The 26,110-nt window shown below is 43.5% G+C and overlaps 2 protein-coding genes and 1 non-coding gene across 3 annotated transcripts in view; 1 reads left to right on the top strand and 2 right to left on the bottom strand.

Annotated features, from left to right (window-relative positions):
* Mei1 (meiotic double-stranded break formation protein 1) overlaps positions 1 to 17,236 on the bottom strand; it is an 87,639-nt gene extending 70,403 nt beyond the window's left edge. The window contains exons 1-7 of the mRNA XM_020168163.2: positions 17,039 to 17,236; positions 14,329 to 14,452; positions 13,133 to 13,183; positions 9,938 to 10,011; positions 8,471 to 8,576; positions 6,903 to 7,106; positions 3,717 to 3,847 (exon numbers count right to left, since the gene is read on the bottom strand). Of these exons, the coding sequence (XP_020023752.2) occupies positions 3,717 to 3,847; positions 6,903 to 7,106; positions 8,471 to 8,576; positions 9,938 to 10,011; positions 13,133 to 13,183; positions 14,329 to 14,452; positions 17,039 to 17,236 (888 nt within the window). The remainder of the gene's footprint in view (positions 1 to 3,716; positions 3,848 to 6,902; positions 7,107 to 8,470; positions 8,577 to 9,937; positions 10,012 to 13,132; positions 13,184 to 14,328; positions 14,453 to 17,038) is intronic.
* Positions 3,304 to 3,407, top strand: LOC141410518 (U6 spliceosomal RNA). The gene has a single exon (XR_012435378.1). It is a non-coding gene; the product is annotated as a U6 spliceosomal RNA (small nuclear RNA).
* Positions 17,237 to 18,983: 1,747 nt separating the features above from the next.
* LOC109689348 (uncharacterized) lies at positions 18,984 to 25,792 on the bottom strand. Its single transcript, XM_020168164.2, has 3 exons — positions 25,577 to 25,792; positions 22,045 to 23,528; positions 18,984 to 21,984 (listed from the first exon to the last, which is right to left on the bottom strand). The coding sequence occupies exons 1-3, from the start codon at positions 25,790 to 25,792 to the stop codon at positions 18,984 to 18,986; spliced, it is 4,701 nt and encodes a 1,566-aa protein (XP_020023753.2).
* Between the last annotated feature and the right edge of the window lie 318 nt (positions 25,793 to 26,110).

Raw genomic sequence — 26,110 nt, 5'->3', positions numbered from 1 at the left:
ATGAAGCCATGGTTTCAAAGGAAGGAAAGGAGGAAGGAAGAGAGGGTGGGGAGAAAAGAAAGGGAGGAAGGAGGGAAGGAGCAATAAAACCTATTATCACCAAAAAAAAAGGAGTGTGCACTAGTTTTAAAATGTCAAAGGAAAAGAATCAAGTCATACTCAGTCTAACAGGGAAGAATCTAAGGTCTGTACAATTAAACCATCTTGATGATATAGGACATATTGGACAAGTGGACACATAAATAGCTTTTCTGTTAGTGTGTAAAGGAGTTTAGATATTGTTTATCTTGTTCTCTTTTCTAAAGAAAATAACATACTGCATTTTAATCTTAAGATACAATTGATGTATGAAAAAATTAAAAAACAAAAGAGAAAGAAAGCAAAAAAATAAAAAGGAGAAAAAAACTAAAGAAGATACAATTGATGTAAAGTAAACCATTATTTTTATGTACCATTTAATTGGAAACACTTTTTCTTCTTCTTTCTTTCTTTCCTTTTTGTGCTGCTAGGACCGTCCTTGCACATGCTAGGCAAGGGCTCTCTACCACTAAGCTATATTCCCAACCCTACACTTTTTCTTAAGAAAGAGAAAGTGTGGGCTGGCAGAGTGGCTCAAGTGGTAGAGCACCTGCTTAACAAGCATGAAGCCCTGAGTTCAAACCCCAGTACTGCCAGAAAGAGAGAGAGAGAGAGAAAGTACATCATTGATGGTAAAATGTCTTTCAATTTCACAGATGTTAAAATGTGAAAAAAAGTTATACTAGAATCAAAGAAATATAATATTTATCCATTAAGGAAAACAATGGTTTAAAATATATATTCCTTATCATAAAAGAAATATTCCAACTTTATTTTTCCTTCATAAACAAAATTAATTATCTATCCTTTAAAAATTCTAATTACTTACCATAACTTACCAGGGTTTATATAAAACTTGCCCTGCTTAATCTCTAGCCTCATCTTGAGCTACATCCCCCCACCTCCCACCCACCATCCCATCCCACCAGCCCCATCTTTTTCCAGAACACAAAGTCCTTCTATTCATCTGGCCTTTATTTGCTTTTCTTCCCATCTGAGATGCTTTTCTGCATCTTCATATTAATTCTTCAAGTGTCAGCTCAAACATCAGCCCTTCAGAGAGGCCTGCCCAAATACTTAACCTATAAATGGCTTTTTCCACTACTGTCTCATCACATTATTTCCTCCATAGCACTTATCATAATCTATAAGTACATTGCTTATCATTCACTTGTTTGTTATCTGCCTTCCTCACTAGTCTATAAACTGCAAAAGCAAGAAAAAAAAATTATCTGAGCCAGCAGGATGGTACAAGCCTGTAACACCAGCACTTGGGAAGCTGAAACTGGGAGACTGAGAGTTTGAGGCCAGCCTGAACTACAAAGTGGAGACTCTGTCTCAAAAACGAAAACAAGAAAAAACTTACCACAGTATCTGTTTACATAGCACAATGTTTTCAGTGGCTGACAAAGTGACCTATCATATTAGTGCCTGGTAGGTATTTGACAAAATGAATGAATCAATGTTGCAACATCAAGACCACAAATATTAACCTGTTCTCAGAGACCTGAATTTTGGGAGAATAAGTTGGTCATCATCCAAAAGCAGAAAATAGGGCTGGCGAGTGGCAGTAAAAGCACCTCCCTAGCAAGTGTGAGGCCCTGAGTTCAAACCCCAGTGCTGCCAAAAAAAAAAAAAAAAAAAAAAAAATCCCAAAGCAGGAAAGAATAGCATTAGACTGCAAAAAAATGCCAGAAAGTAAGTAAAAGGACACATGCCAATATTATTTCATTTAAATTTTTGCTATTTCATTCATTAACGTTTCTGCATTATTTTTATTTCTTAAAATTATTTATCTTTATTTCTGAGTTTTTGTTTAAGCACCCACTTAAATTTCAAACCCTCCAAGTACCTCACTTGCTTCCCTCACTTATAAAATAAAATAAAATCTTGATCATCCAAAATTGCCAATGGAAAAAGAGTTTCCAGGGCTAGGTATGATGATGCACTCCTTTAATCACAGTACTTAGTAGGCTGAGACAGGAGGATCACAAGTTTGAGACCAGTCTAGACAAAGTTAGTGAGACTCTGTCTCAAAAGAAAAAAAAAAAGAGTTTCTACATATGGATGAAGGCTGGGACTTCTAAGCCAATATTCTAGTCTCTACAAAGTCCCTTGCCCCACGCAAATGCTCTTTAAACTGTGCTGCTGCCGCTACCATGCTGCCTTGGTAAGGACACAAGACCCTTTCCTAAGTCCTTATGCTCCTGTTGGGCCCAGTATCAAATGAACACAGACAGAAACCTGATATGTGATTTTCTGGCTTAGAAACACAGGCCTTTCATGGACCATTCTAGAAGCATTCCAAGAAAATAAGGAGGAGAAGTTTGCTTTGGATTGTTGCTTATCCCCAGCTGACCCTTTCTCACTTCTAGCCAGAGCTCCTCTTCCTTCCTGAAAAAGGAGCCCCACAGTCTGGTCAATCAACCCCTGCTATCATGTTAGTTTATGCACATGATATGTCAGGCCCTATGCTGACTGGGGAGAGAGACAACAGATTTAGGTCCTGTCCTGAAGAAGCGCCCAGGCAGTCACCACAATATGGTGAGGTAAGCATGTGACAGAGAGGCACATTCAGCTAAAGAGCCTATGTAACAGGCCTGCAGGCTGAATCAGAGCAACAAAAAAGAGAGAGAAAAGAATGTACAGGCAGAGGGAAAACCATTTGCATAGACAAGATGACCTAGCACATGCAGGACCAAGGAGAAAGGAGAAGAGTATATGGCTGAAGTGCTGGGTTGTAGAGTAGAACCGACAGGTAAATGAGACTAAAGGAGCGCACAGGGTTCAAATAAAGAAGACGTTTGGTACCAAGCTGAGAAGCTTATGTCTAAAACAACTAGGGTGGCTTTGCTTCTGTTGCTTGCTGTAAGTATTCATTTTTAGGCAATCCAAAAGTGAAAGGAAAGGAAAGATACAGAGATAAGAATTTACCATTGAGCTGGGCATGAGGGTGAACACCTGTAGTCCTAGCACTAGAGAGGCTGAGACAAAAGGATCACAAGTTTGAGGCCAGCCTAAGCTACATAGTGAGAGATTGTTTCAAAAAAACATAAACAAACAAAAAGAATTTATAACAGAAGCTGGGCTTGGTGGTACGTATCTATAACCCCAGCACTTAGGAGGCTGAAGCAAGAGGATTGAGGCAGGAGGATCGTAAGTTGGAGGCTCGTCTGGGAAAAAGGTAGCTGAGACTCTGTCTCAAAAAACAAAACAAACAAAAGGGTGCTCACTTCAACAGTACATATACTAAAATTGGAATGAAACAGAATAGTGTGTGGCCCCTGCATAAGGATGACATGCAAATTTGTGAAGCAGTTCATATTTTTTAAAAAAAATGAAAGAAAGAACAAAGGGACTCAAGCATGGCACAAGTAATAGAGCACTTGCCTAGCATGCTTAAGGCCCTGGGTTCAAACGCCAGCACCAACAAGGCCCAGACCCCAGTACCATGAGATAATAATAATAATAAACAAATAAACAAACAAGGCCCAGGAAGTAATTGTGTTTCCTCGTTATTGAACCTAGAGATTATGATGCAACTACTTTTTGGTTTTGGTGCTGGGATCACCAGAACAGGCCTCACTCATGCTAAGCATGTACTCTACCACCGAGTTACATCCCTGGCCATCAACTACCTTTTTGAGCACCAAAGGTAGGGAGGTCTCTCCGGGTGCCCCCTTGGCATTTTCAGCGTGTTCTGCAAGCACAGACTTGTCCATGACCATGGATACAAAGAGATCATACTTCAGCAGTTGCCTTAGCAAACCTAGGAAGCAAAGAGGTTCGGAAGTGAGGCGAAGGGAGCACAGGAGTACTCCCAACACAGCCCTCAGACATTCCCCCAAGAAACTTCTTCAGATCCCTGTAAACATGGAGAGTGCTTAAAATCCTTAAGTACCAGTTTTCTTTCTGCAACCTAGCTCACTCCCAAAAGGATCTCAGGAGAACTTATTACATGCTACCTCTCAGAGATTAGGGATTCAATCGTAAGCAAGGCAAACATGGTCCAAATCACCCTCAGTGAACTCTTAAATTTCATGAGGGTAGGAATAATGTCAGTCTCACCGTTATATCATCCCTCACCAGGCACAGCTCCTGACACACAGCAGGAACTCAATAAATATATTTTGACTAACAAGGGGAGCATATACTCATGCAGGGGAAACAAACATAAAAATAAATCACACAAAGCCAGGCACTGTGGCATGAGCCTACAGTCTCACCTACTCAGGAGTCTGAGGCAGGAAGATCACTTGAGCCCAGGAGCTTGAGATCAGCCTAGGCAACACAGCGAGACTGTCTCAAAAAACAGTAACACAACAAAAAAGTGACAAAATGATTACAATTATTTGTAATTGTGATGAATGATACAAATGATGAATTGCCAGACATATATGAGAGTGTACACAGGAGGATCTAATTTAATGTAGGGATCAGTAAAGCCTTTCATCAGCAAGTTTAAGCTGAACCCGAATGATTAGTAGATAAAACTAAGTGAAGTGGAGAAAAGCCTTCCAGGTGGAGGGAAACTGAAAAAAATCCAGAAGGGCTGAAAAAGAGTAAAATTCAGAAAGGGTATTTGAGAATTAATTATACTATAAAAGACCATATAAGCAATGTTAGGGACTCTAGTCCTTATGCTCAAGTCATGGTAAGCCACCAAAGCATGCTACATACACACATAATTTAACTAACAGGTAAACAAACTTTGCATGTCAGAATATTAAATAATAAAATTAAATGATGAAAAAAAAAAAAAGTCCAGAGGACTGTGGGCATCTAATCCAGCTTAAGGCCCAAGAAAGGGCTTCTGGAAGAAATCTGATCAAATCTTGAAGGACTAAGGTGTGGCCCAAATGATAAGAGTGCCTGCCTAGCAAGCACAAGGCCCTAGGTTCAAACCCAGTACCACAAAAAAAAAAAAAAAAAAAAAAAAAAGCTGAACAAATCTTGGAGGATGTGAAGCTGAAGAGAGAGCCAACATCCAGGCAGACAGAAGAGTATACAAAAGCAGGAGAGCACCAGGCATGTACTGGCTGTAATTCCAGCACTTGGGAATTAGCAGGGTGATTGCAAGTTTGAGGCCAACCTAGGCAACACAGCAAATTCCAAGCAATCCTAGGCTACATTAGAAGACCCTATTTCAAGCAAAACAAAACAACAAACATAGGAGAGCCTGTTGTTTGGCTGGAGATATATTTGGTTTAGAAAGGCTGAATTTTGGGTGCAGAGTGGGACCCAAGCGGAAGTAAGAGATGAGACTGGAGCAGCTAATATGGATTAGATCACAAAAAGCTTAGATGATCTTGGACTTTAAGGCTAAACGAATAACATTTAACAGAATAAAAAACCCACATCATTTGAAGATTCAAAGGATTAATGGCCAGGCATGTAGCTCAGTGGTAGAGTGCTTGCCTTGTATGAGTGAGGCCCTGGGTTCAATCTCCAGCATTAAAGAAAGGAGGAAGGGAGTGGGGAAGGAAGGGAAGAGGAAGGAAGGAAGGAAATAAGGAAGGAAGAAAGGAGGAGACAGGAGGAGAGGGGAGGGGAGGGGAGAAGAGAGCTGGAGGGGTAGCTCAAGTGGTAGAGCGACTGCCTAGCAAGCATGTGGCCCTGAGTTCAAACCTCAGTACCACCAAAAAAACAAACAAACAAAAAAATATAGCCAGGCCCAGTGGTTTACACCTGTAATCGGACAGAGATCAGGAGGATCCCAGTTGGAAGCCAGTCTGCAAACAGTTCATAAGACCCCATCTCAAAAAAACGCATCCCAAAAAAGGGCTGGTGGAGTGGCTCAAGATGTAGGCCCTGAGTTCAAACCCCAGTACTGCAAAGTAAATAGATAATAAATAAATAAACAAAAATAAAAATAAGCCAGGTGCCAGTGGTTCATGTCTGTAATCTTAGCTATTCAGGGAGCAGAGATCAGGAGGATCTTGGTTCAAACCCAGCCATGGGCAAATAGTTCACGAGACCCTATCTCAAAAAAAAAAAAAGGGCTGGCAGAGTGGCTCAAGCAGTAGGAGCGCCTGGCCTAGCAAGCGTGAAGCACTGAGTCCAAACCTCAGTACTGTCCAAATATAAACAAATAAATCTAAAATAAACAAAACTAAAATTAAATTAAAACATCACAGTTTCCTGTTCAAAAGAATTCGCTAGATCTTGTGTAAGGAAGTAGCAGTACAATAGGCTGGAAGGGTGTACTAAGGCTTCTAAAGAACCTTGAACAGCCAGGCATAGGGCAAAAATATAAATCCCAGTATTTGGGAGGCTGAGGCAGGAAGATCATGAATTCTACCCTAGGTTATATATCAAGAGCTGATATTAAAAAAAAAAAAAAAGAAGAAGAAGCTTTTGAGGGCTGAGAGCTGGTGGAGTGGCTCAATTGGTAGAGCACCTACCTAGCACTAAGTTCAAACTCCAGTACCATTAAAAAAAAAAAAAAAAAGCCTTGAATAACAAGCAGAGAACCCTAGACTTTACCCTCAAGGCCAGAATGGAAGATTTTTTTTTTAACTAGGAAAGTGACTGTACAGTGGATACAAGTAATGTAAAGATTAACTTGGCAGCAACAGGCGTTAAGGATCCAGGGCAGAAAAACTGTCCCACTTTCCTTCCTCTTTTTCTCCCAAAGACAACATTGTTAAGATGTCATACCAACTCTAGGCATCTTTCACACAGTCTGCACATCTTATCTCCCAAATTATGCTTCCTACCCTTTCCAAAGTGATAAACTTCCCCCCAACTAGACCAGCCAATATCTCAAGTCCTCAAGCAAAACCTAAAAAGATCTCCTTTTCACTCCATCCCCACTGTCTCACCCAAGCAGTTGATCTGCAGCTCCTTGGTCTGGGCACTATCCATGGTAGAAAGGAAAACGGGACACAGCTTCTCTCGGAAATGGCCTGAAAGCATCTTGGCTGCCATTGGTGAAGAGTAGAGCTTCCCATAGAGGTAACAGATGGAAGCTTGCACCGATTCATTAGGGTATACCAAGCCTCTCAAAAGATGCTCCATCAGGTTTCCTGTCCAAAAAACAACCAAGGAGCAGGAAGAAATCTCATAATGTCAACTGCCATATGAAACTCCAAACTGCTATCCCTAGTAAGGTTATACTAGTAATTTCCTATAACCCCCCTACAATAAATGCTTTCTGAATACTTAATCAAATGAGAATATCAAAGCTGACAGAAGTTGGCTGGTGGAGTGGCTCAAGTGGTAGAGCGCCTGCCTATCAACTGTGAAACCCTGAGTTCAAACCCCAGTACTGACATAAATAAATAAATAAAAGCTGAAGTTAAAAAAAAAAAACCTGATAGAAGGGATTCATCTGCCTCTAAAAGTGTTAGCATTTCAGTGATAAAAAAAAGTGCTTCTCGGTAACACCCACGCACAGGAAATAAATGTGAGTCAATGCCCTGTATAGCCATCCTTATCTCAACCAGCAAAAACCCTTGTCCCTTCCTGTTATTGCTTATACTCTCTCTACAACAAAATTAGAAATAAGGGCAAAATAGTTTCTGCTGGGTTTTGAGGGGGGGAGAGGGAGGGGGCGGAGTGGGTGGTAAGGGAGGGGGTGGGGGCAGGGGGGAGAAATGAACCAAGCCTTGTATGCACATATGAATAATAAAAGAAAAAAAAGAAAAAAATGCTTGTCTATCCAGAATTAATTTCTCTTTCCACCCAAAAGGAAGGTCACAGTAGGTGCTTAATTAGATGTATTAAAAGCATGAATAGAACTGGGTGTTTTGGCACATATATCTGTAATCCAAGCTACCTGGGAAGCAGAAGTAGGAGGATCCCAAGTTCAAAGCAGCCTGGGCAAAGTTAGTAAGACCTATCTCAAAAACAAAATAAAAAATAAAGGATTGAGGGTATGATTCAGTTGGTAGACTGCTCTTGACTAGCACGCATGAGGCCCTAGGTTCAATCCCTATTACTGAAAAAAAAGTGAAAGTAGAGCTAGGTATGGTGATACGTACCTATAATCCCAGAAGTAGGGAGGCTGAGGCAGAAAGATCACAAGTTCAAGGCCACCCTGAGCTACATAGCAAGTTTGAAGCTAGCCTGCCTCAAAAAAAAAAAAAAAAAATAGAAATAGCCCAAGACCAGAGTCAAGAAACTGACCTTAGGCTGGAGGCATAGCTCAGGAGGTAGACTACCTGCCTAGCAATCATGAAGCCCTAAGTTCAAAAACTGCCAAAAAAAAAGAAAAAAACCTGACCTTTTTCACATTGACCAACGTAAAGCACATTTTGCAGACAGAAAAACTGAAAGCTAGATAAGGAAATGAATGATTTCCCAGGTGACACAGTGAATGGGCCACCTAGATGGCAGCATGATCAAATAAAGCAAAGGGTAGGAGCCACTGTTCCCACAGCTTACTCACCGTGCTCCATTACAAGCTCATCTGCCAGAGTGGGGATGGCATCCACCAACTTGCCAAGAAGAGTTATGGTGGCTAGGCTGTTTCGCATGGAGGGCATGTTACACAGCTGCAGAAAGTGAACACACTCCTCTCTGTCAGTTACTAACAAGGCAGATCTCCCACCCAAACTGATCTTGACCTACCCATACCAATGCCTGTATTATGCGTGTCTCTCACCACAATCAGCTTTTTTACCTAAGTGTCCATTTCCTCCATTCACCTGTGAATTCCTGGGGGAAAGGGACTGAGTCAAATTCCTCTCAGAGTCCTTAGTACCTAGATTAGTACATATTTGTTAAACTGAATTAATATTAGAAATTTCAGCTAGGGATATAGCTGAGTAGTAGAGTACTTGTGTAGCTCAAGTGAGGCCCTGAGTTTGATCTCTGAACAGAAAAAAATATTAGCATATTTTGCCTCCTATAGAACCAAAAACTGGTGAATCAAAGTTGGAAACATCGTAAAGACAAAACACTGACTCAATGTCAAAAATACACATATTATTATTATCATTATTATTGCTACTATTATTGCTCTATGTACCGGGAACTAAGTTTGATGCTTTACAGGGAGAGTCAGTAGTACACATTTCACATTTTCTGCTGACTAGCTATACCACTTTGGACAAGACTCTTAATGGCTCTAGTGGAAAATAATTATAGCACAACACTCATAAGGTTGTTGGTAGGATCAGATAAAATACTGCATATACACTGGGTATTATGGCCTATAATCACAGCACTTGAGAGGCTGAGGGAGAAAGATCCAAGCCAACTTGGACATAAAATGAGATCCTATCATAAAAATAACCAAAAAAGGGCTGGCAAAGTGACCCAAGTGGTAGAGCATCTTCCTAGCAAATGTGAGGCCCTGAGTTCAACACCCAGTACTTCCAAAAAAACACAAGTTAGATGTGGTGGCACATGCCCGTAATCCCAGCTACTCAGGAGGCAGAGGTAGGATCAAGGATCAAGGTTTGGAGGCTGGCCCAGGCAAAAGCAGGACACCATATCTGAAAAACTAAAAGGAGAAAACTAGGGGTCTGGTTCAAGTGGTATTATGCTTATCTAGCATAATACCATAAGTATGAGGCACCAAATTCAATCTCCATTACAAACAAATAAATAAATAAAATAAATATGAAATCTGTATTATGTTTTGAATGTTACCACAAATGGGCCATGGGATAATTACATCAGAAAGAAGGAGAATTTGGGACAGTAAATGGGGAAGGAAGGAAGCTACAAAGAGGACTACAGTAGAATTAGAAATCCCATTCTCTATCTCTAATTCTGCTACCAACTGGGTAACCTGAGACAAGTCCCTTTTCCTCTCTGAACTTCAACTTCTCCACCAATTCAAAGAAGGGCTAGCTCAGCTCCATCAGAATCTGAGTATTCCAAGGGACCTCAAGAACCCATAACTGACCTGTTTGTGGCACTTGTCCAGCAGGCAATGGACAGTCTGTTCTAGCTTCAGCTGAGTCATAAGCTGGATAAGGACTGAGGAAACACACAGAATTACTAACTGGAAGACAGCCCCTACCTAAAATTCACCACACATAGCCCATCTACTCAAAGTCAGAGTATGGCAGTGATTTGTTTATGGTAACTGGCAGAATTATTCTCTATCTCCCCTATTAATCTCTCTGTACACATCCAAATTAAAGGATTTCTAGCTTCTCCTGTTTTACATGAGTGATTCTCAACTCAGGATGCACACTAGAATCACCTAGGAAGCTTTGAAAATATTACTAATTGTGATGAAATGCTTGCCTAGCATATGTGAGATCCTGGGGGAGGAAGGGAAGAAACAGAAAAGGGAGGAAGAGACAGAAGAAGGAAGGAAGGCAGGGAGGGAGGGAAAGGAAAGAAGGAAGGACTTTATTATATATTTTTACATTTAAAAATATTTTTCAAAATATGAAATTTAAGTATGTTTCTAAAGTCTTTCAGGTAAATTTGTTGTGAAGGTTGAAGATAACTACTTTGTATTATCCCTATTTTGTCACTTCCTCAGAGTTTGCTCCTTTATATACTAGAAAAAATAATAAGTAAGTTCCTATACCAATTATTAAGATATTATCTCTTAGCCTAAAACCCACCATTTTATACAGTAATTTGAGGTGTTTCTACTAGTGTTTTTGAGAAGTGAAGAGGAGACTGACTCTGCAAGATTAAAAAAATTGCAGTCTAGAGTCAATGGCCACAGTGGGGAGGTTCTGCCATTGTCACAGTAAAAAAACATAGGATAACACTCCCAGAACAGGAAGCAGGCAGGAAGCAAATAGAAACTATGAGGAAGCATTAAATCCTTCTTCTTCCATCCCTGTAGTCACCCTCTAGTGCTGCCACCTCAGTGAAGTTTCTGGGGCTTGATAATGGTTCTGTAAGCTATGCTGACACCAACAGAAGTAAATGGCTGCAGGATTATATACCCACTCAAGGGTATCCCTGAAGGAAAATCTCCCCAGTGGTACAATTTATGTTTGTCTAGACTGAGAGATGGTCAGAAGTACCCATAGATCACACTGATCTACTGGCAGCTGCTAAGGGTCTAGCTGAATAGTCATAGACTTGAGACAGACAGAATTGGAAGATTGGTGACAATGAGGCCTGGAGAAGAAAATGGACCTTTCAGAATGGATAGAAAGTATGAAGATAATCTAGGAGTGACAGTGCACGCCTATAATCCCTGCACTCAGAAGACTGAGGCAGGTGGATCAAAAGTGTGAAGCCAGTCTGGGCTACACAGAAAGTTCAAGGCCTGAGCAGCATGGTGAGACACTGTCTCAGAAACAAAAACAAAAGGTCCAGGTGCAGTGCCTCATGCCTGTAATCCCAGCAATTCAAGAGGCAGAGATTTGGGAGAATCTCAGTGCAAAAAGTTAGGGAGACCCCATCTCAACCAATAGCTTGGCATGGTGGTACACACCTAACATCCCAGCTACATGGAAAGCATAAATAGGAAGACTGAGGTGCAGGTAGGCCCAGGTGAAAATGCAAAACCGTATCCCCCAAAAAACCCTAAAAGCAGAAAAGTGCTGGCTCAAGTGGAATAGCAGGCACAAGGCCCTGTAAATTGAATCCCCAGTATCACCAAAAAACCCCACAAAAACAAAGTATGAAGATACTTGTGTCCTGTGTACATATTTCCTAAGGAACACCTGTTACAGAGGGGGTTCAAAATAATCAGGAGGACAAAATGGTGCATATTGTAGATGTCATTCTTCCTTTCCTGAGCCACCCCAGGGATCATTCCATGGGCCCACATATAAGTAGCTGTAGTGGCAGAGATGGAGGCTTATGCATGGACTTCCCCTCATCAAGGCTGAACATCAGTGGCCACTGAGTGCCTAACCAGCCAGTAGCAGAGACCAACACTAAATTCCCAAGATGGCACCATTCCCCAAGAGAACCAGTCACATGGGGTCAGGTGGATTTATACTGGGCCACTTCCATCACAGAGGGCACAAGTCTGTCCTCACTGAAATAGACATGTATTCTAAATAGGGGTTTGCTTTCCCAAGTCATAATACTTCTGCCAGCAACACATCTGTAAACTTACAGAATACTTTGTTCACTGTCATAATATTTTGTACAGTATCGCTTTGATCAGGTCAGTTCATAGCAAGAGAAGTACAGCAAAAGGGCTCATGCCCATGAAATTCACTGATTTGTCCCATACCTGAAACCAACTGGCCTAACAATGCAGAAGGGCCTACAAAGACTCTGTTATGGCACCATTTGGAGGATGCCATCTTTTATCTCACACAGGGTGTATGTTTATAAACATCAACATCAACTACTGTCTTCCCATAGCAGAATACATTGGTCAGGGAATCAATGGGTGAAATAGGAGCCACTCCTCTTACTATTACACTTAATAACTTACTTATAGAATTTTTGTATCATGTATTACCCATTAGAGCTTCCAAAATAAAATACCATAGACTAAGTGGCTTAAACAACTAAAATTTATTTTTCCTCACAGTTCTGGAGACTGTAAGCCTCCAGGTGTCAGCAGATTTGGTTTGTTCTGAGGCCTCTCTCCTTGGCTTACAAATATGCCTGCCTTCTGTGTCCTTGCATGGCATTTTCTTTGTGCATGTGCACACTTGGTGTCTATGTATTCAAATTTCCTGTTCTTACCAGGCACTGGTGGCTCACGCCTGTAATTCTAGCTATTTGGGAGGCAGAGATCAGGAGGATCACAGTTTGAGGTCAGCCTGAGAAAATAGTTCAAGAGACCCTATCTCAAAAATACCCAACACAAAAAAGGAGCTGGTAGAGTGGCTCAAGTGGTAAAACACCTGCCTAGCAAGCACGAAGTCCTGAATCCAAACCCTAGAATCACCAACTCATTTACAACTCTGCTCCTGATTGTAAACTACTAGAGGGCAAGACCCACATCTTATCTATCTATGTATCCCTAATTCCTGATGCAGTATTTAGCATCAGGAGTAGATGTCCAAGAAAGAAATGTAGAATTATTTATAAACAATTAATTGAGTTTTTCTCTTATGTCTCTAAAATGGGCAACTTCACCAAAGTCTCAAGTAACCAGAATTGCAATTTAAACTAATACTCCCAGCTTCAAATACTTGGTACAGTTTCACCTTACCTTCAATACAGAGGTCTGTTACACTTCCATCTTCCATATTGCATAACAGTCCTTAGAGCAGAAGAAAGTAAGAAAAGAGGTGGTTAACAGTTCTCTTTAAAGGGAAGCAAATCTACAATGACAAACAGTGAATTCCAAAACCAGCAGCTTTAAGCAATGTCTTAGATAAATTCTACCCTCAATTCTAAACAATTAGATTTTACCCACAGCCCTAAACAACTAGATTTTCAATGACCTGCTCTGGCTTTAAGAAAATGAGAACTGGATTGGAAGAGTGTCTCAAGCAGTAAGAGTGCCTGCATACAATTGTGAGGCCTTGAGTTCAAACTCTAGTGCCACCAAAAACAAAAAAAAACATAACACTTTAGCCAGGCACTGGTAGCTCACACCTGTAATCCTAGCTACTCTGGAGGCAGAAATCAAGAGGATCAAGTCCAAAGCCAGGTGGGGCAAATAGTTCAGAAGACCCTATCTCCAAAAAAAAAATCACAAAAAAGGGCTGGTGGAGTGGTTCAAGGTATAGGCCCTGAGTTCAATCTCGAGCACCACAAAAAAAAAAAAAGAACTGTCAATGTGGCATAGCAGAAAAACTGAAAAAGTGTGTGCTCTAGAGTCTGTGACAGATCTGGATAAAATCCCAGTTCTCCCATTTGTTAGCTATAACCTCCCTGAGCTTTGGAGATCATCCTATCTCTCCTAAGGACTGTACTGGCGAATAAAAGCCTGAAAAGACTCTTACATAGAAAAGTACTCAATATGAGTTAGCTGCCATTAGACATCATATTTTTAAAAAAAGGACCTCAGATAAAGTTTAATTTATTTCACTTTACACAAGAAGAAACTAAGGCCCAGAGAATGGAAATAACTTAATCAGGGTCACAATCAAGATCAGCAGACCCCACACCAGGCCTTCTGATCCTACACAACTTCTTAACTTGACTCTTTGAAGGCTCACACATTTCCCAAATTCATCTTCACACTTTTACTAACCTCTTAGATCCTGTAAGGCCAGTTACCATAACATGAGTCTTAGAGAGGGAACCGTATCTCCATCGTTACAACAAAACAACTTACTAACAAATTAAACCATTACAATACAAAAATCATCTTTCCAAAACCATTTCCCCAAGACATCCAAATGTAACTATGCATGATATACATGCAAAACTTATGCCAAGTTTCCCTTTTAGTCTCACCAAAAAGCATGCTTATGAAGTGGATGCAGACTTTCTGGTCCTGGGCCACCAGCTGTGTGACCAAGGAGGTGTGCCTCACAAGGGCATCTCGGAAGCAGGACAACACATACTTTTTGCGTACCAGCTTTGAACAAATGAAAAAAAATATTCAATAGCAAGTAAGTCTCAGTCAGTCATTCTAAACCCAAACAATTGTAATTTCCAAATATAATTACAACATGGTATTACAGTGGTCATCTAAACTATGATGAGACCCATATTCCTTATTGGGAGCGTGGACAAGATCACCACTTATGCTAGGGATTTCATGTGCTCATATAGGTGAGTTGAGGTTTCTATTCTCTATTTACATAACATTTTGCTCTTCACAAATCACTCTTTTATCCACTGGCTCATTTAATCCTAACAGTTTAGTAAAGCAAGCAAAAATAGATATTATTACCATTTTGGAAATGAGAAAATCAGAGGCTCAGAGACTTTTCCAAAACCCAAACCCAGGTACTGCCTAAAGTCAGTGCATTTCAGCAGTGTGGGGAAATGATACTGGGTACCCTTCATGAGTCTCACAGAGATAGGTAGAGTAGAGAAAACATATCCTTTCATTCAATGTAGAAATAAATTTTCACACTCAAGTCAGTTTCCTGTACAGCTCCTTGAAGTGCTCACAGCAGTAGTAAAAATTAAGTCAAAAAGAGACAAATACCAAGGAAAGGACAGAAACACAGGTACAACTGAATACAGCCAAGATTCAACAAAAAGCAAAGCTGCAGCTGGGTGCCGTTGGCTCATGCCTATAATCCTAGCAACTCAGAAGGAAGAGGCAGAGATCAAGAGGATCATGGTTCAAGGCCAGCCTGGGCAAATAATTCATGAGACCCTATCTTGAAAGCACCCATCACAAAAAAGGTGGGGGGGGGTGGCTGGTGGAGTGGTTCAGGGTGTAGGCCCTGAGTTCAAGCCCCAGAAGAACAAAAAAGCAAAGCTGTTTCTTTTATTGCCTCTAATCTATGCTATTATAAATCTCCTGTTTTTCCTTCACCATCCTAACTAATAATTAAGATAATGACTTAAATGTGTGACTTTATAAAATCTCAGTAACTCCCTTTTACCTGACAGATTAAGTTCCAGCTCCTTAGCTCAGATTCAAACTCTTTTGGGTAATAATCTCATCCTGGCTCCCCAATCTCAACTCCTTCAATTTCCCTTCAAAGACCATTGGGCTCCCTCATGGGATAAGTCTCCCATCTCCAAATCTCACCTATCTGCTTAGGTCAAATTCAAATATTTCTCCTAAAGAAACCTTTCCTGATTTTCCTCCTAACCTCATACAGCATTTGACCACAAATGTCCTTTCTTTTAAATTCTCAGTATTTTCTCCCCTCCTGCACTGTCTTACTCATCTCTGATTCACTGTCCAAAAACAGCAGTCTCAGAATTCCTGGTCTCAGTGAAATCACAGTTGTGAGCTCAGTGGTTTTCAGAGTGTGATTTGGTAATCCCTGAAGGTACCCAAAGCCTCTTCCAAGGGTCCACAAGGTCAAAACTATTTTCATATAACACGAGACGTTTGGTCTTTTTCACTCTTATTCTCTCACAAATGTACAGTGAAGTCATTCAAAGATATGATAGTGCAAGAGATTAAAGAAACAGATAAGAATCCACCTGTCTTTTAATTCATATATTAAAATAACTTGCAAAATGTAAAACAAAGCCACTCCTTTCACTATCTTTTTTGATTTGAGAAAATGGTTTTTATTTATAAAATTACTTATGCCTCAGATCCTCATGCTTTAAAAGGGTGAAAATGGCAAACTATAAGGTATATGTATTTCACCACAATTACATTAATATGTAATGGACTATTTTCAATAAATTAATAACTTTAAATTTTGTTTTTATTTCTAATACAGTAATTATTGGTGGATATAACCCACATAAACAAAAGCTCTTTGAGCTCTTGAACAATTTTTAAAGTGTAAATGCAACCTGAGATCAAAAAATTTGAAAACTAAGCCAGCTGGCTCACACTTTTAATCCCAGCTATTCAGGAAGCAGAGATCATGAGGATTGCAGTTCGAAGCCAGTCCAGGCAAATACTTCCGCGAGACTCTTATCTCGAAAAACCCATCACAAAAAAGGGCTGGAGGAGTGGCTCAAGGTGTAGGCCCTGAGTTCAAGCCCTAGTACCGAAAAAAAAAAAATTGAGAATTCTTTTTAGCCTCCCAACCACATGTGAATTCCCCTCCCACGAATTTGAAAGTAAGTCGACTTCCCAGTCTTCTTGGATACCCACAATGGACAAAGACTCACGGCAAAGGCGGGTAGGCATTGCGGGAACAGCTGGCCAGCCCATGCTTGAGCCAGCTCTGCCCACTAGAAGGGTCTTCCCAGTGCACCCCACTTCTGCCTGGCTGCAACCTGCACCGTCATTCCTGCCAACCCAGGACGCGGGCAGCCTCCTCCCCGACATTTCCAGCCTCGCGCAGGTGGAGAGGAGGAGCCGCCCCCGGCGCAGAACGTAAATGGGAGGGGACGGGCGCTAAGCTGAGGCCCTCGAGAAAACGAGGGACAGCAGGGCAGGCAAGAATGGGAGTGCATGCCAGTGAGACTGGGGGTGTCCGGGGCGCGCGGGGGCCGGCGGGGAACGCTAGGCCTCGGGAGGGCCGGCCCTGTGTGCTGAGGGAAATCAGGGGGAGGGTTCCGCCCGCACCGACACGCCGGGCTCGGGCAGCAGCTCCACCGCGCAGGCCAGGCACAGGTGTGGGGTCACCGGCAGCAGCCAGCACGGGTCATGTCGGTAATGGGTCCTCTCGAGCAGCAGCACCGCTTCTTCGTCCCTCCCGAGTCCGGGAGGGCCCCCCGCCGCCGCCGCCGCCGCCGCCGCCGCCGCCTCCTGCCTCACAGCCATCACCTCGCTGGCGCACCGCGACGCCGCAAGTTTTCCCGCGCAGCTTGTGCGCAAGCGTACTTGGAAGAGCGAGCTGCGCCTGCGCAGACCGAGTGCGCTCGCGGCTCAGGCCAGCCGTGGTCTCTGAAGAGGGTGGTGCCTGCAGGGGTTCCCGAACGTATGCGTGAGCCCAGAGCTGCTGGTTTTAGATCACGCAGGATCTAACCTAATCGACGATTGAAAAGCATTTATAAGGTAGCTGTCATTAGCCTTGAAAAAGGAAGGAAAGGGCCTGGAGGAGGTGTGTCTCAAGCGGTAGAGTGCCTTCTTTGCAAATGCCTGCTTTACAAGTGTGAAGCCCTGAATTCAAACCCCAGTCCCCACCAAAAAAAAAAGAAAAGAAAAAGAAAAAGGAAGGAAAGAAAACAATATTTCTACCATATTTTTAAAATACAGCAATCTTAAGTATTTTTACCTAAAAGCTGTTACTGTCGCTTTAAATTTACATAAAACCTTTTTTCTCAAAGACTCTAACTCATTTTAAAATATCCTTTCTTGGAGGTTAGGACTTTGTAAGCGCACAAGGAATACTGAAGAAAAAGTACTTTACCATAGAATAGATTAACAGTAACAATCACTCAACAGAGACTTAATCAGCACCGATGTGCTACCAACTAGTTAATGTTGAAGGAGGTAAATGCAAGAGGTGTGTTCTAACTAACTAAGCTTGCTAGTGCATACCTGTAATCCCAGAACTCAAGAGGCTGAGGCAGGAGGATCATGACCCTACCTCAAAAAAGCAAAAATTATTTTTTTAAAAAAATAGAAAAGATAAGCAAAAGCAAAGGAAGAAAAAAGGGAAGGGAGGGGAAAACAGAGAAAATATGAATTAAATTCCCAGTTCCAGCCCTCACTGATTTAAGCTCTGTGGGCCTGTTTCTACTTGCGGAAGCTAGCTACAGAAGCACCACAAGACATGACACCCGCTGGCTCAGAAGTTTCACACCAGATTAAGTGATTAGCTCTAGTAAGTACCATGGCAGGCCTGGTAAAGCAACAAACAATTATGGTGGGTAGTATTTGAGAACTGAAGAAGTCTGTTTATGAAGTCTGTTTATGCAGCAAAACCCCAGCAGGGCAGATGCCCCCTGATCAGCTCCCATCCTTACAATCATAAAAAGCTGAATAATAAACTGGGTGCCAGTGGCTCACGTCTGTAATCCTAGCTACTCAGGAGGCAGAGATCAGGAGGATGGAGGTTTGAAGCCAACCCCAGGCAAATAGTTCACAAGACCCTATCTCAAAAAAAGCCCATCATGAAAAAGAGCTGAGGGAGTAGCTGAAGGTGTAGGCACTGAGTTCAAACCCCAGTACCACCAAAAAAAAGAAAAGAAAAAAGCTGAATAATAGTATCCCATGCAAAGCATCATTCCTCCCCCACCCCCAACCAACTGAAACTGAGTATCCTGCCTCAACCAGGATTAGTTTTCGAATAGGGCAAGATAGAACCATGATAGAAACCTGAGTGGACTCTCTGAGGAGCTGGAGATGGGGATATTTAGACGCTGACATTGGGCTGACCCACATTCCCCAAACCTCAAAAATTTAGGAGAGAAGTGGCTTCTGCCCTACTCATGAAATATCCAAACCCCAAAAGGGAGCACCCAGAAAACTATACCAAAGGAATCTGAGTCCTACAGGGCACAAATGACCACTTTTATTAGAGGCTCTGGGAGTGAGCAAGCCACTCTCATGCCTTCTCTGTGGCCTACTTTTTCAAGCCACACCGGAAGAGAAAACATCTCAAATGCTTCATAAAATCAAACTTTTGGGGGGTTGATGGATTCCCTGGAGCCCTATTTGGGTTCGCGGGGGCCCCCTGTCCCTGGTAGCTCTTTGTCCTAGGAAGAGCTGCCCCAGCACGGCAGTGCCTTGGTGACTGAAAGCCCCTCTTCAAAGCAGTGTGAATTCCAGGGCTGTCCTCCCTTGAATGTAGGTCACCCACTTTGGGGAACAGAGTAGGATCCCCCAGGGTCAGGTTGGGAGCTGAGTGCTGGGGCTTGGCCAGCTGTGAGGACCAGGGCATCTTGTTCAGAAGGGTCATGCTCAGCCTGGCTGCAGCACAGTGGACATTCCCATTAAAGCTGAAGGTATCTGTGGAACAGGAAAAAGGCTGCCCCTGCGCTGTCCCTCTGCCTACTGCAGTCTTCGGGCTTCTTCTCCAGTATGTATGCTGCTGACATTTGTGTCTGGAGGACTCAGAGGCCTCCCAGGGTATGCACTCCAACTCCTTCTTCCAATAATCATGGCCAGCCCTGGAGGATGAGGTCTTCACTCTGCTGGGAGCCCTCTCTGCCATCTGGGAGACCTCTGGCCTGAACATTTTCCTGTCCCTGCTGTTCTCACTGGAAGATTCTTTGACTATTTCTGGGTCAGACCAACTCCTAGAATCTGAGGCAAGCCTGGGAGTCCTGGGTGCAGGGATGTTGGCCTTAGGGGTCTCTTCCTGGATCTGTGGTTCTCTGGCTCCTCCTCGTGGCCTGGTCCTCCTGGGCTTCTTGGGTGGAATGGAACTGCCCATTGACTCTGACTGGTATCTACACTTTTCCAGAGACATGGCGTGTTTCTGAAGCTTTGAGTTTTTTCTTTCAAGGGGCAGAACAGTTTGGGACTTCTCTGAAGATTTAAGGCCAGATGAGGAGCCCTGGACCTCACAATGCCTTTCCTGCTGCCTTTGGAGTTCTTGGTCTGTGCATAATCCAGGCAGCCTTACCACAGCCCGGGCCAAAGAGCAAGATCCTAATAAGTTAAACAGCAAATAAGACTCCAGGATCCTCCGAGGGAGGCCCCACCTCAGGTGTGCAATCCTCCGTCTCATGAGGGACTCCAGGAGTAATCGTTTGCTCTTCTTGAGGGTTGGCCATGTGGGCTGAATGGGAGCACCCACCAGAGCTGTGGCAGCTTGTGGGGCTTGGCCACATGGGAGAGAATGGCAGACAGAGAGCACTGGGGACTGTGGATTCTGGGGCTGATGTGTCAGGCTGGAGGCCTTTTCTGAATCCACCCCTTTGTTGCTTTGCTGTCTTCTTTGGGATCTAGGTCGGGCCGGCTGGGAGGCTGGACTGACTCCAGCTCTGTATTCCCACAGATTCATACCCTTAGTGGCCAGATGTTCTCCCTCTCCACCTTGTCTCTGGTGGGGGTGAGGTTTTATCTTAGAATTGGGTGCGGAAGCTACACTGTTCACAGCCACTGTCTGCTTGTGCTCCAGAGTCCCATATCCAGAGACAGTAAGGGCTGCAAACTGGGCCAGGCTGCACTTCTTGCCTGTGGGTACCTCACCCACAGAATAGTCACCTTGGAGCTTGACCCTGGCAAAATCCTTTCCTCTGACCTGTTCCTTGCCTCCTCTCCTTGGTACTGGAGACCTTCCAGCACCCTCAGCTCTACACATTCTTTGGCTCCCTACATCTTGACTATCCATAGCATTTTCATCTCCACCCTTGTTCTGATTTCCTTGCTCTTGTATCTGGATCTCTCCATCAGTTTCACCCCTTGATTGTCGTTGATCATCTTCCGCAGTTGCCTGGGTCTCTGTGCCATCATCACCTGTGGTCCCCCTCAGATTTCTCTTCCCTTGTACTTGAGTTTCTGCACCATTCCCACCTCTAATCTGTTCCTGGTTCTTACACTCTGATAAATAGGTCTTTGCATTAACTTTGCTTAACAGTCTCTGCTTCTTTCTCTTCAGTCTCTGGATCTTTTTACCATTCTCACTTCCAGCTGCTCTCCGGTTTCTCTTCTCTGATGCCTGATTTCCTTCAGGGTTCTCTCCTCCAATCTGCTCCCAGCTCCCCCTCCCTAGGGAACAGCTGCTTCCAGTTCCATTCTCCAACTGTCTGTGGTTTTCTCTCTCAGGTCTTTGGTTCTTTACATCATTTGCACTTCCAGGTTCTCTCTGGTTTCTCTTCTCTGGGTTCTGAGTTTCTGTTCCAGCTTCACCTCCCATCTGTTCTTTGTCTTTCCACTCTGATAAATGGATTTTCCTATCCGTATCACTTCCTAACTGACTCTGACTTCCTTCCCCAGCTGCCCCAGTCTCTGTAGCACCCTCCCCTCTAGCTTCTCTTAGTATTCTTATTCCTTGTATTTGAGTTTCTGCTCTATTCTCATCTCTACACTTCTCCCCTGTCTTCCACTCTGCTGAATGGGTTTCTCCATCAATTTTAGTTGTTAATTCTCCCCAGAGCTCTACCTCAGATGTCTGGGTATTTGCACCACCATTGCCTCTAACATGTTCCTGATTCTTACATTTTAGTATGTGGATCTTTTCATTAAAGTCATTTCTTAACTGACCCTGATTATCTTCCCCAGTTTCCTGGGTCTCAGCACCATTCTCACCTTTGGGTTTCTCTTGGCTTTCTCTTGGGTTTCTCTTCCTGCAGGTCTGCATTTCTGTTCCATTCTCTTCTAAATGCTCTTTTTTCTTTCTTCCTATTGGATGAATCTCCACATGAGTTTTACTTCTCAACTGCCTCTTATTCTCAGCCTCAAATGTTAGGGTACCATCTGCATCTCCATCTTCTCTCTGGTCTCTCTCCTCTGGTGCCTGAATTTCTGCTCTGTATTCACCTCCAACCTGCCTCTGATTTCCCCAACATGGTATCTTGAATTCTCTGTCAATTTCACTCACAATTTCACTCTGGTTTCCCCACCATGCTGTCTGGATCACTACCCAGTCCTCCTCTCTTATTTCCCTGAGTTTTTTCCTCCCAGATATCTGGGGTTCCCCAGCATCCTCACCTCTTCCCAGGCCTTGGTTTCCCCACCCCACTTGAATTACATGTCTTGATAGGTTCCATTTCTCTCTCCTAAATGCTTGGATCTTCCTAGATTTCTCACCTCCACTCTGACCTTGCTTCTCCCCCACTGGAGTCTGAATTTCTATAACATTGTCACTTCCAGTGCACCTCTGTTTCTCCCACTTTAGGGCCTGTGTCTCTGCATCACCCTTTTGTTTGACTTCTCCTAGGTTCTTCCTCCCAAATTTCTGAGTTTTCACTGCATCTTCACCTCCAACTCGGTCCTCATTTCTCCCCCTCTTTGCCTCAGTTTCTGCACCAGTACCACCTCCAGGCTGGTCTTCTTTCCCCTGCTGTGACATCTGGAACTCATTATCATTCTCACCTCCAGTCCAGTCCTGTTTCCCCAGTCCTTGGGCCCGGATCTCTCCCTCTTCCTCCCCTCTGGTTTCTTTCTCATTCTTCTCAAATACCCGAGTCTCCACAGCATCCTCATCTCCACTCTGACCCTGGTTCCCCCATTCTGGTGTCTGGGTCTGTACATCAGTTTTGCATCTTAACTGTTCTTGATTCTCTCCCATGTGAGGCTGGGTAGATGTATTCTTATCTCCATTCTCCCTCCAATTTTTCTTTGCTAGCTCCTCAATTTTGACTCTATTTTCAGTTCCCATCTGGTCCTGGTTCTCCCACACTGATGTCAAGATCTCTCCATAAGTTTCACTTATTACTACTGTCATCTGGTTTTTGCAACTCAGGGCCTTAGCTTCTGCACCATCCTCCATTCTAAATTCTTCTGAGAGTTGGCCCCTAGATGCTTGGATTTCCCAAGCGTCCTCCCTTCTGCACTCTCTCTGGTCCACCCATTGTGGGGCCTGAGTCTCTCTACTATACTTTCTGCCTTCAGTCTGAGTTTCACTCCATGGTGCCCAGGTCTCTTGAGGACTATCCCTGGACTTCCAGATGGGCATTTCTGGTTGTTGGGTGGAAGGACCAGGCAGGAAATCCCTGGGACAGAACTGTAGTCTCTGAGTTGAGTGGAGGTTTGGGAGAGAGATGGCTAAGGTTGTTGATGTTGGGTGATACCTCATGCTAACAACAGACTCCAGTGGCACCAGCTTCTCCTGGGAGTGAACCAGAAACCGCTCCATCCTTTGGCATGTGTTCAGAGCAGGGTAAGTCTGGCTATGCCTGAGACACCAGGGCACCCTCAATGCCTCCCAAGGACTGTTCTGAGTAACCAGACAAGGGCTTGAAAAGGAGGAGGTGCAAAAGGCGGGCTCAGAGGGGGTGTGGACACTCCAAGACTGGTACTGACATCGGTGCTGTTCAGAGAGTAGGTACTGGGCCCATTGTTGCTGGAGGCTCCTCTGGTATCCCCATCTCCGCTTTTGTGCCCAATGTTGGACATGAGAATCCAGGCCCCCAAACTTGCCAGGGCTAAAGAAGTCAGGAGTTGTGTTAAAGAAAGTTTCACATCTTGTAGAGGGCACTACTCGATTCTGAGATGGCACCTGTAAGTGGAAAATTGAGAAGCAAAATCTTTGCACACAAATTAGGTTATATAAATCCCCACAGATCAGAATAACCATTCCCACTAGCCAAATGAGTATGCTTAGGCTCAAAAAAGGAGGAGTGCAGTCACTTCTCTTAAGGCAAACAATATTCATTCATTCCAGAAAGATTAAGAGATTATTCTGGGCTATGCACTGCTCTGGGTGCTGGGGTACCAATGTGAATAAGATAAAAGTCCCTACTGGGAGCTATATTCTAGACATGGAAGAGACAACAACCAAATGTGTAAAATAGTACTAGACACAAAAAATTTTTTCTTATTGTTATTTACTTATTTGTTTGTTTTGGCAGTATTGGGGTTTGAACTCAAGGCTTCACATGCTTACTAGGTAAGTGCTCTTACCGCTTGAGCCATTCCACCAGCCCTTTCTTGTGGTGAGTTTTTTGAGATAGGGTCTCATGAACTGTTTGCCCAGTGCTGGATTCAAATTGTGAATCCAGGTGTAAGCCACCAGTGCCTGGCTCAAAAAATATTTGAATGGAGCCAGGAACCAGTGGCTCAGAAATGTAATCCTAGTTACTTAGGAGGCTGAGATCAGGAGCATCGTGGTTTGAGGCCAGCCCATGCAGATAGTTCTCAAGACCCCAACTCCAAAATAAGCAGAGAAAAACAGACTGGAGGTGTGTTTTAAGCAGTGGAGTGCCTACTTTGCAAGGCAAATATATATATATTGCCTTGGGAATAATCGTTGTGAGGGTTAGCACCTTTAGACAGAGTGGTCAAGGAAGACATCTCAGAGGAGGTGATATTTGGTTGGAATCATGAATGAAGTGAGAGGAAAACCAGTGACATCTAAAGAAACAGCATTGTAGGCAAAGGAGACATTAAGTGCCAAGGACCTTAATGAAGACAGAGCAAGGTCATGTGAAGACAGAGCAAGGTCATGTGTTCAGGAACAGCAAAGAAGACCATATGAGACTGCAACTATCGCTCAGTGGTAGAGCACTTGCCTAGCATATGTGAGGCTCTGGATTCCACTTCCAGTATTACCAAAAAAAGGGGGAAAAAAGTCTATATGATCAGAATGGATCCAGAAACAAGGAGAGTGCTGAGAGATGAGGTCAGAGACAAACACAGGATAAATCATGTCAGATCTTGGAATTGTTAGGAGTTTGGTTTTACTCTAAGTTTGAAAAGGAGCATAGGAGCCATCACAAGGTTTTGAGCAGCAAAGAAATGTTATCTGTCTTTAAAAGTTTGTTATTAGAAGTTAGCAGAGTTGTGACTGCATACTTTTGGGTTGTAGGTAATAATCTGTTTTTCTTTCTTTTCTTCCTTCCTTCCTTCCTCCCTTCCCCTCCCTCTCTCCTCTCCTTCCCTCCTTTGCTTCCTCTCTCCCCACCTCCTTCCCTTTCTTCTTTCCTCCCTTCTTTTCTTTTTTGCAGCACTGGGCCTTAAACTCACAATTCTCCTGCCTCTGTCTCCCAGGTGGCTGGGATTATAGACACACACCACCATGCCTGGCTTGATGGTCTGTTCCTTATTCTGGATGCTGCACATGAGTATGTTTAGTTTGTTAAAAAAAAAATCACTGATCTATGCACTTGTAATTTGTGTGCACATATTATTATTGGATTGAACTTTTAAAAAAAGAGAAAAAGAAGATCATTGTGGCAGCTGCATGGAAGACTGATCATGACTTGGTCAGAGAGGCAGCAGGAACCAGGCAGAGGGCTGTTACTGAGGTCCAGGTGAGACATGCCAGTGGCTCTGCCCAGGGTGGTAGGATGAAATTTCTCAGATTTGAGATACAGTTTGCAAGCAGAGCTCGTAGGACTTGCAGATGGATGGAATGTTTGGAGTGAGGGAATGAGAGAAGTCCAGGGTGATTTCTGGGTTTGGGACCTAGATAATGGACACCCTGACAGTCTCAGCTATTCCATTCATCTCTGGCACACAGATCATAAAGCAGGGTCAATGTAACAAATTACTGTGACAATCATGGTATTGAAGAAAGGAAAGTGGATATGTGAGGGGTCCCCTCACCTTGATGATATTCTTCTTGCTGGGGCGAGTCCTGGTGACCTGGAGCCAATAGTGCCGGACTTGCCAGATCAGAAAGAGGCAGAGGACAAGCAGATTGCCACAGCACCGGGGGTCCCTGCAGCTGTGGTCCTGGGAGAGCAAACCCCTCACTGGCTCCCACTCAGGTCCCTGGAATGGTCCCACCACAGCACAGGCACCCAGCAGTGACAGCAGCATGGCAAAGCTTAGGTGAGGCTGATGGTATTAGGGAGTGGGAGGGAAACATTGGTGTGGTTGACCCAGGTCATTTGGGGTGGGGTAGCCCCTGCTAACCCTGTCACAGCACCTCTGTCACTGCAGCTACCTCACAAAGGATCCTGATGCTCCAGCTGCAGCTCCTGCCACTGATTTTGGCTAGCATGGCCTCGGTGCAGGTAAGGATCATGTTGGGGGAATTGCCAAGAAGGAATGAAGAGAGGTAAATATTTAAACATCCCTGTCCTCTGTATTAAAGAGATAGTCTACTCACCCATAGTATGATGGGTGATATAATCT

The sequence above is a fragment of the Castor canadensis genome, chromosome 8, assembly GCF_047511655.1.
Source record: "Castor canadensis chromosome 8, mCasCan1.hap1v2, whole genome shotgun sequence".
Taxonomy (NCBI): domain Eukaryota; kingdom Metazoa; phylum Chordata; class Mammalia; order Rodentia; family Castoridae; genus Castor; species Castor canadensis.
The sequence above is the reverse complement of the archived record's forward strand: the minus strand, read 5'-3'. Positions and strand labels throughout refer to the sequence as shown.